General features: G+C 33.4%; 1 protein-coding gene across 1 annotated transcript; it reads right to left on the bottom strand.

Annotated features, from left to right (window-relative positions):
- Positions 1-8,236: 8,236 nt before the first annotated feature.
- Positions 8,237-9,201, bottom strand: LOC139494758 (integrase/recombinase xerD homolog). The gene is given in 2 exon segments (XM_071282958.1): positions 8,237-8,836; positions 8,839-9,201. Coding segments are annotated over 2 exon segments (543 nt in total). The 3' UTR covers positions 8,237-8,656.
- Positions 9,202-11,176: the final 1,975 nt, after the last annotated feature.

The raw sequence follows: 11,176 nt of genomic DNA, 5'->3' as shown, positions 1-11,176 counted from the left end.
AAATCAAAAGATACACAGAAAGAACATTGAACGTCATTTTCCTAATACATTATTTACATAGGTAATATAGAATTTACGGACTTTCCCTCAGTCAATACGTTATTTATTGACCTGTTATATTATATTGACACTCGGATTTTGTCCTCGGTCAATGTAATCTGAACAGGTCCATATATAACGTATTGATCTCGTCAAAGGTCCATAATTGATAAATATACACGATAATCATATATTGGATACGCATGACCATTTAATTATTTTTACTAAAATAGTTTTAGTATTACTACCATATCTACTATCTCTATTAAAGTTAGGTTACAAATTGTCATTTAACTAAGGAAAAACAGATTCTGAAATAGGACCAGGAATTCAATTCGTTCAAATATAAGTTAGCAACTCCTTTTACGTTTGTTATCCCAATTCCAATGATTCAGTCTATAAAACGTTATAACATACAAGATGATTCTTTATTTCTGTAAATGATATTGATCTATGTTAACTAGAAATAAAACTAACGACCAGATAGACCAAATATAGTTAATGTAAGTAGTGAACTATAGGTTACCACATAGCTTTTAATGCTGAGCATTGTCTAACACCGCACGACCAAAACAACCAGTGTAAGTAGATATATTAATAACATGTGGTATGAGTGCTAATGAGACAACTCTCCAATAAAGTCACAATTTGAAAATTAAAAACTATAATGGTCAAAGTACGGTCTTCAAACCTGATTAATAAACAAAACAATAACGGAAAACAAATATGAAACACAGACTACCACTGAATTACATATTACTGGCTTGAGATAAGCTCATAAAGTATACACTAGTAACTTCACTGTAACAATTACACTTTTTGACTATTTGTACTTTAAAAAAAACCTACAGGCTCTTATGAGCCTGTGTCGTTCACCTGACCCTATTTTTGTATTTTCCATATAACACATAGTCAGCACCTCATCTTTTGCCCATTGGGTCCTTTGATAAATCTCTTCGGCTTCAAAGTATCAACAGATGGTCAACATCTCATAATGAACATGTATATCATGATTGTTTCAATTCCATTCAGTGATTCTCTAAAAGAAGACATTTTAATGTATTTCTAATGGGGACACCGGTTTGATTAATAACGAAAACTACTCCAATGTGAACACAGCATCAAATGAAAAGTATTGGTTGAACCCCAACTTGCTATATTATCGCACTTTAGAGTGCTATACTATAGCAATTTAGCATTTTTTTATGTAAATTTAAGTACATCGTACTTTAGCTTGTCATACCATCGTTCTGTGTAATTAGCGTTTTACGTAGTAGCAATAACACGGCTGGTAATGTACACACGCAGAACATTTGGTTTTGCAATGAAAACCATGAGGGGATTTCCCGGTTGTGCTTGAGTGGAGTAATTGTCACCGCTTCAAAAGGTATGTACATTTCTAAATCGAAATTTTCTTATTCAACTGATCAAAATATTGAAAATCGAAGAATGCTATGCTGTGGTGAATACTTTAACGAAGAGATACATGTATCATTTACTGTTGTACGTAGAGTTGAACTCCTACAAAATCAGTTGCCCCTACAAGTTCAAATTTACTTTTTTTTTGCTCAATGTGTATGCATGTCGTTTAGGGCGGCGTGTACGCTCTCCGTGTTGATAGACGTCTTAATAAATCTAAAAACCTCAAATTTTCATTATTTCATGCGTGAGGGGATCGGTTCTGATTGAGGACATCGTGACTGCGTGAGGGAACGTGAAATTATATCAATATATCGAAGCTATGGGTCGTCTAAATTTGGTTAGATTGTTTATGAACAACTCATTTGTGTGCTTAAAAAATATGAGATATAATTTTGAAATAACAATAAATCACCAAGTTTTCTTTTTATGAACAAACAGTCTAACCAATAAATTGCAAATATGTCTCCAAATTTGCGGATTTGTGCAAATACTCGGTCTAGTTGGGAGACATATTTGAAATTTATTGGTTAGTCTGTTTATTCATACTGTGGATTCATTATTTTTCGTTGGATACCAATTTTCGTGGGTTTCGTGGGTACAGGTTAATCACGAATTTAAATGTGCAACGAATAACATATTTTCAAGAGATTGACTAATCAAATATCCAATAATGTGCAAGTTTTCAGCAATCCACGAAAATTGATACCCAAGAAAATAAATGAATCCACAGTATACAGAAAACTTGGTGATTTATTGTATAAATCAAAATATGTGAACAAATATCAAAATTTGTGTATTCACAATCATTTTTTTTCAAATAAGCAATTCAAGGGGGAGACAACTCTTTTCGTAAAAAAATCAACTTGACTGATAGGGAAAATTTTAACTTCTTTTTGTAGCAAGAAACAAAATCGTTGACACGATTTTTTCTTTTTATACTTCGTGAAACATATTCTAAAACCTATCTTCCCACAATTTATTTCAAAATTCTATCTCATAACATTTTATTTACACAAATGTATTTTGTTTCATCAACAATCTAACCAAATGAGGCAACTTTCAACGACTCATAGCTCGGATATAAAGATATAATTTCACGTCCCCACACGCATTCACGATGTCCTCAATCAGAACCGATCCCCTCACGCATGAAATAATGAAAATTTGAGGTTTTTAGATTTATCAAGACGTCTATCAACACCGGACAGCGTACACGCCGCCTTAAATGACATGCATACACATTGAGCGAAAAAAAGTAAATTTGAACTTGTAGGTCTATTAATAGAACCATTTCAACATATAAATGTCACTTTTTTAGAAAAATTTCTCAGGGGGCAACAGCTTTTCTAGGAGTTCAACTCCACGAACAACAGTAAATGATACATGTATCTCTTCGTTAAAGTATTCACCACAGTATAGCATTCGCCGATTTTCAATATTTTGAGCAGTTGAATAAGAAAATTGCGATTTAGAAATGTACATACCTTTTGAAGCGGTGACAATTACTCCACTCAAGCACAACCGGAAACTCCTCTAACGGTTTTCATTGCAGAACCAAATGTTCTGCGTGTGTAGATTAGTAACAAATTATCACCTTAGCGTTTTCCATAACACTTTAGCGTAACCATCGCAGATACGAGTACCATCGCACTTTACTGTTCGTCGTGTACACGAGTTCTTTAACTTTACACAAGTTGTACAAACTAGTATGCTACAAATATAGTTTGTCCTCTAATTGTTTAACTCCAATTACCTGTTTGATTATATCTGGCTGTCATTTCCCCCATTCTTCTTTCATTTTCGTACACGTACACAGCCATAAGTGCTACAACAATAGCATTGATAAATACCGATACATTACCCATGTCCTTAAATATGTTACACAAAATAGACGACCGTGTTTTTAAATCAAAAACTATGAATAACACAGAACAAAAGGGTTTAATTTATATGATATCTTAGCACTCAGGTAAAACGCTGACTGTTCAATCCACATTTAAACCCACTGTGAATAAATACACACTTTAAGGTTTTCTTTATCAGTGTATGTAAAGTGCGGATCCTAAATTATCATTTTTACTGTATATGCCAAAAATGTCTAATGTAGAATGATAAATAAACAGACGAACTTTTTTTAATTTTTGAAGAAAAAGAAGAAAATGAGTTAAAATGTATATGTTCAGAAATACATAATACTAATAAAACAAAATAAGAGATGCGAGCGGGGTTTTATCGCGCCAAAAGCCATCCAGCTTTGAAATATATACCAAAATAGGTGAATATTTAGGACATTTCACGAACAGATCGTGCAGGTGCTTTATAACTAACAGGTAAGATGTTGTTGCAGTAAAAAAATATTCATTTAAATACAATTATTAAAGTTGTATAACGCAGAATATGTTTTGTCATTCAATTTCTTCATATTTAACTAAATTCCACCATGATGATTTCGTAATGCTAGTCATGTTTACTGTCGAATAATGATACTATTCTTTCATTTTCAATGTGGAGCGAATCATTAGTATTGCATATGAGGTGCATTTTCACTGTATAATTTTTTCATTTTTTTATCTTTTAAAGCTCATTTCTTTAAGCATGTAGAGCAAGACTTTAGTTGACTTGCTTGCTTTTTTTTTATTGGCTAATCATTATGATAACACCCAATTTAATTCAAATATAAAAAATACAGGTTAAACTATGCCTATTCATATTGTTTAAAAATGTCAATCTTATTTACAAAGTTTGTATAAACAATTATACAAACAAAGCAAGCAAGCCAACCAAAGTTTTGCTTTACATGCATTAGGAAATTAGCTGTAAAGCTTTAATTTAGCCGACTTGCTCAAACAATAGATAAAGTAAGAGAAAGATTTGATAAAATTAAACTTACGGAGGAAAGTTTGGTTTTAAAACACAGTCTAATGAATTCAATAGAAATAACATTTATTTCAAATGTATTCAATTTAGTTTCTTATAAAGCGTATAGGGATCTGTATCCTTATTATTTTTATCCATTTCCATGACACTTCACCACTAATTACGAACATCTTGATATAGATTGCACCTTTGTTTTTCCGTTTGAAAGGTTTTACACTGGAGCCCTTTAGAACTTGCTGTTCGGTGTGAGCCAAGACTCTATGTTGAAGACCGTATTTTGACGTATAATGGTCTACTTTTATAAATTGTGACTCGGATGGAGAGTTGTCTCATTGTCACATACGACATCTATATAAGGCTAAAAAACGAAACGAGACAGGATAAAAAAATCCACGCTACTTTTTTAACATATTTATAATTGGCTTAATATGAGTCAGAATAGAGTAAAATAGTGGGTCGCATTTGGGTATAAGCGTGACGCCGGATTGCCGATTTTTTGCAAGCGTGACAGGTGAAAGTCAAATGATTGTGTCGTGAAAAACGGAGAATGAAGTCTAGCGGGACACGGATAATTACAAAAAAAATAGAACTGCATAGTATAAGCGAGATACGGGAATCTGACAAAACAATATGCGGAATACGGGAATCTGCCAAACAGTAAGCGGGATCCGGGATCAGACCAATCCCCCCCCCCCCCCCCCCAACATGCCCAAATGCTTCGGAGACCCCAGAATATGATATTTTTGTATATTCATCCTATTGTTACAGTCATGCCTTTAATAACAAATGTATCCGATGCATGCATTTGTTTTATATTTTTGGTCCCTTTTTCAATTTTGTGGGGTCCAAATTTATAGACAAAAGTCCTTTAATATAGATATTTGGAATTCGTTGACATGCTGAATCTAACCGTGTATCTAGTTTGGGGATTTTTTGCATAGTTGCTGAAATAGCCCACATAGAGTTCTAAAGGGTCTAAAATCAACAAAAATGAATTGTAGCATGCATTTCGTGTACAATAACCCAAATGTGCATTGTTTTACCTCTGCGGTAGTATCCATTCGCGGATCTAGAATTTTTCATAAGTAGGGGCCCACTGACTGCCTAAGAGGGCCCGCTGCTGTCACGCTCCAGTGATTCCCTATATAAGTTAAAATCAAGGAGAAACGTAATCTGAAGAATACAATATGACATTTTGAGAATCGCTTTTGTTATAAGTTTGAAAAGCTATATATTTGATGAAGAATGAATGAGGAGTTTGTATTTTAATTTGAAAATACATGTATCATAAATCCTAAAGTCATCAACTTAGTTTTTTTCATTTGTTGCAGGTGCATTTATCACATAATTCTACAATAAAAATTCCTCGCATCTTTGCAAATTCTACATTAATAATGACTGCACAAACAGTGATAATTCATCGCATCTATAGCTAAAATGGATCGCTTTCAATAATCGATATGCTATATTATGATGCTTTTATAACACTTATTTGAACTTTAATGATATGTATTCCCGTGCTTGCATTTCCTATCATGATTTTCTTGATAGAGGTTTGCTGCTCACAAGGAAGCTATTAAACCAAGAGTTCCAAATGGTGAAGTTGAAATCATCCCTTCGTAAATTTTACGGACGCCATCACGAGTTGGTTGACCGTTATGGAATAACCGTTTCACAAATGATATCGGATATGTTCCTTACGTCGTAACTACAATCCCCTTCCCTTTCATGAATATGACCTACCGAATTAGACTATTTACCGGATTTGTAATCACTTAAGCAACACGACGGGTGCCACATGTGGAGCAGGATCTGCTTACCCTTCCGGAGCACCTGAGATCACCCCTAGTTTTTGGTGGGGTTCGTGTTGTTTATTCTTTAGTTTTCTATGTTGTGTCGTGTGTACTATTGTTTTTCTGTTTGTCTTTTTTATTTTTAGCCATGGCGTTGTCAGTTTGTTTTAGATTTATGAGTTTGACTGTCCCTTTGGTATCTTTCGTCCCTCTTTTGTATATTATAAAGACATATCACAAAGAAAATATGTTAAAACTTAACTTGAAGTCCTTTAACTTGATATTTTCAAAACGTAAACAAATACAGTTTTCCCATGATCCTTTATTCTACAATAGACATACCCGCATATAACAGTAAAAATGAACTAGCTGGATTCGCACTTTATATACACTGTTTATTATGTTAATGATTTTTAAAAATATATCGATTCATCATGAAGTTTAAAAAACATGTTTTGGAGTTTTATTCAGAAGCAAAAAACAGGTGGGAGAGTGGAATAGGTGGATATTATTGTTATATGCTTTCTGTGCTTATATTTTTTTTTTAATACAATAAATGTACCATTACTAATACATATCATAAAACTTTTGTTCTCACCAAGCGGAAGTTTTAAAAAAATGATTGTTTCCCTTAGTCCAAGATCAATTATTTTACTTTTATAAAAAAAAAAAAAAAAACTTAAAACGCACAGATAAGATCTTGTAAGCCACATCTTTACTCTTGGCTATGCAAAACACATTGTATATGATAATTTTATAATAATCAAATAAATTCCGACGCAAAAACAATTCAAAATCATACAACTATATATATTTTAGAAAAATAATCATGCATGACATAAGGTCTATAACTTCACTATTGTTATTTTGTTAACAGCTATTTTTTCTGTTTACAAACATTAACGGTGCCAAATCACTACAATGGGCGTTCAAAGTATTAATTTTCTATATATTTAATTTACAGCTGGATATATTGTTTATTGATTATCTTCTAAAAGAAAAAGAAGAACCACAATGTATACCTTTCAAATGCAAGTTTATTATTAAACATGTTTTATGTTCTTGTTCGTCAACTCAAACGAACATAAAATATTTATAAATAAAAAATCAAACACTATTTGGGATATCAGCTCGCCTGGACAGTACAGTTAAGCATGTTTATTCATTTTATTTACATTATGAATATCTGTCTGCACGCCTGTAGCAATGCTCAACATATCATTTTCCAATTATACACAATCTACAAAAGAAATATCTTTGTTAACAATCTTTTTAAGCATTTATAATCTTAAAAAAACATCCACAATATTAAGCATTACATCCCAGCTCCTTTGTTCTAACAGGGGTGATCTGAGCCGGATCACCCCTGCCAGATCACCCTAGTTTGAGTTTCTTTGTTATGCATGCTTTCCTTTGTTCTGTAACATTTTGGCGGGAATGTCAAATCCACTATAAAACTTATAATTAATTTTTCGGAAAAGACTATCTATCAAAATTCACGTAGAAAAAATCCAGTAGATATGCTGGGATTCGAACTCAAGACCTTTAGCATATCAAGCCACGACCCATACCACTACACCAGGACGACTTGATACGAAATAATAGTAATTTGACATACTTAAAGGAAGCAAGATATTTTTATAAGTGGGGCGAGTTGTCAAACCTTTATTCAGTGGGGTTTTAACCTTTTACGTTAATTTGTGAGTTTTCAGACTGATTGTTCAATTTGATTTTACACTTTTTCAAAGTGGGGCAAGTCGGTAAACAAGATTGGGACGATATTTTTATAAAGTGGCGATATAGTATGGGCCGATTGCCAAGTGGGCCGAGTTGACATTGTTTGATATCTACTCATCGTGTTTGGGGGTCAAAAAGGGTATACATCAAATAGTAATATATAAAGTATATTGTTATGGTTGTGTGGCGTTCTAAACTAGATTTTATGAATTGTAAATGGTTTTTCGTCTAATCTAAAACAGCTGGGATGTAAAATAGTTATCCCAGTCGGACTTGGTGTGTCAGTGTTAGATCACCCTCTGGCCTCCGGCCATCGGGGTGATCTTACACTGACACACCGCGTCCTTATGGGATAACTATTAATGAATACATCAATTTTCAATATTGACAAAATAAAAGTGGGTGGGTGGATGGGGTCAAATGACCAGACTGGACTGTCCGAAATGCAAGCGTCGAATGACACATAATTACACACAGATTTACCGTTACAATTCTTCCCGCTTATATTAGCTCGTGAAATACTTATTACTCTATAGTATACCTTAAACCGGTATATCTAGTCATGTGACAAATGTCACAACAAATACACGTGTTCCTTATAACATTGATAAATACATTTATGTTCTTGTTCGTCAACTCAAACGAACATAAAATATTTATAAATAAAAAACCAACCACTATTTGGGATATCAGCTCGCCTGGACAGTACAGTTAAGCATCGAATGAAAACAAAGAAAGGGAACAGATACTAGTTATATTACAGCAATAATTATATCTATAAAATAGTCTTATATACCCAATTTTTTAGATACTGATAATCTATTATCTATACTTTCTTTTATATAACCATCTTTAGCATTTTCGCTTTTCCATCGCCCATTGTTTTTAAAAAGACGATCTTCAACTCCTGCTGCTGCTGCAGCGGTTGCTCCGCCTGAACGTAAACTGTGAAGACCAAACTGTTTTTTTTATCTAAATCGATGGTTTATAATGCATTCAACAATACTTCTCTAGCTCTAGTGTATGAAAGAGGTGAATTTTCCCTTAACTTATAAGTATCACTTTTACTACAATAACTTAAAGACCTGAATATAAATTCGTCCGAATTTTCGGATATTTTAGTTAACTTCATATACTGTTCTAACATAGCCACTGGACAAGTCTTATTTCCAGTTTTTTTAGAAATAACTACATCACGACCTTCCATGTAAACATCAGTTTTGCTCTGTTCTAAAAATAGCTTAACATGAGTAGGAAAAAAGGTTACATTAGATCTTTTCAAATTAACCAATTCAGAAAATCGTAAAAATCCTGCATAACTTAATAAGCACATGCATGCAATGCGTACATCTTTAAGACTATTACAATTTTTACCATATAAATGAACAATTTTTGATAAAATGTAAGCTGTAATAGGTTCCTTTTTGTTAATCTTGTGTCCAATTTTTCTGTATGACCCTTCACGAACGGAAGTAACCAAGTCGGAATTGCAAAGGTTTCGGAAAACCGGCCAGCTTGTGTGCCCAAGAAATCGCATATACAGCCTCATCTATTTTACTTGTAGAGTTGAATGTTTCTGATATATGAACTAAGTATAATGCAATATGTACAGCAGATGTGTACTTCTTTTTAGTGCTGTCCGCCCTTGACGATAGAACATAATCTGGAAGCTTCTGTACAAGATGATCAGGCATACTAGGATGAATTTCGCTGGACAATGATTGCCATATCTCAACGTTGAAAATGTCTGTAAAATGTGTTAACATTATAAAAATTAATAAGCTCAAAACTTAATATATATTTTTAAATTAGCATGACCATACTTCACATTAAACCAGAAGTCTTGTCACATACATTTGACCTTGTCAACTATAATTTTTCCATACTTGACCTTGTCACCACCAACATATTATTAGTAAAATCATTATTACACGTGACCATGTCAACTATTTTCTATATGACCGTGTCACCGCTACCCGGTAGCATCTAACATAACCGCCAAAACTGGTGTTATGAATTGTTCTTGAGCAAATATAGAACTTGGGTTCGACCCTCTTACAAAGATACCTTCTGTATCTATAAATTTCAATTGCAACTGTAACATGTATCTGGTATTCTAAGTTTTTATCAAAAATCTTAGTCCAATAGGCTGCCGATTTCCATTTAGGAACAATCAAGGTTCCTTTAGCCTTACAGTAAATCAAGTGTTTGATACACCGAATAACAGAATAAACAGGTGGTACCAACCAATTATTTTCATTTTACCAATTTTGTGTAAAAGCATCTACAGCTATTGCACACGAGTTCCAAAACAGAGAATTGTATCTACACACTTTTGCATTCTGAGAATTAGCAAACCTGTCTATTGTGTAAGGACCCCATAAATCATTCATAATTTGAAAAAAACTCATTTGATAAACCCCAGTCCTCGTAATCAACCATTCTTTGTGATCTAGGAATCCATTAAGTGTCAATGGAAATGCATTTTTGGATACAGACCGAAATATCGACAAAGCTAAGTTTTGTAGTTTCTCATTCATACTACCAGCTTTTACAATTTTAACACAGTTCTGATTATCTGTGTACCATTTTAACGTTTTGCCTTCAAAAACATTTTTGAAAGATATCAAGGCTAGCTCTATAGCCTTCAACTCCCTCCATGTCGAACTTTCTTGAGCTTCAGAAAAATCCCACGTTTCATGACAAATTTTCTTGTCAAATTCTACTGAATATGCACCTGCCCCTTTACCACTGGCATCAGAGTAAATTACAACATGTGACTTTGAGTAATGACCCAACAACTTCATGTTTAAACTATTTATGTTTTTTATCCAAAAATGCAGTTCTGATAAGACTTTGTACGGACATGGAAATAACAGCCATTTGTCCCATTCTGTTCTACACTCTATAGCCATATAACAAAATTTTGTCATAAGTCTAGCTTCATTGCCAATGACTGGAGCCATGGAAATAATTCAACCTACAACCTGAGCTAAGGTCCTAGCAGTTATATTAGGAAATCTGCCAATAACTGATACAAGCGATACACGCAAATCATTTACACGTCTGTCTGGGATAACGAGACTAAATTCGCTAGCATTCCAAACAATACCAAGCCATTCTAATGACTGTACAGGGGAAAAAATTGACTTTCCTTCATTTATGAGAAAAACGGCGCCTTCTAAAGATTTCTTTACAAAATTCGAATCTTCTATACACTTAGATTTATCTGTACACATACCAAAACCATCATCAAGGTACAATACAACATCTATACCGTTTTCACGCCAATACTTTACCATAGGTCT

Source organism: Mytilus edulis, chromosome 11 (assembly GCF_963676685.1).
Source record: "Mytilus edulis chromosome 11, xbMytEdul2.2, whole genome shotgun sequence".
Taxonomy (NCBI): Eukaryota; Metazoa; Mollusca; class Bivalvia; order Mytilida; family Mytilidae; genus Mytilus; species Mytilus edulis.
The sequence above is the reverse complement of the archived record's forward strand: the minus strand, read 5'-3'. Positions and strand labels throughout refer to the sequence as shown.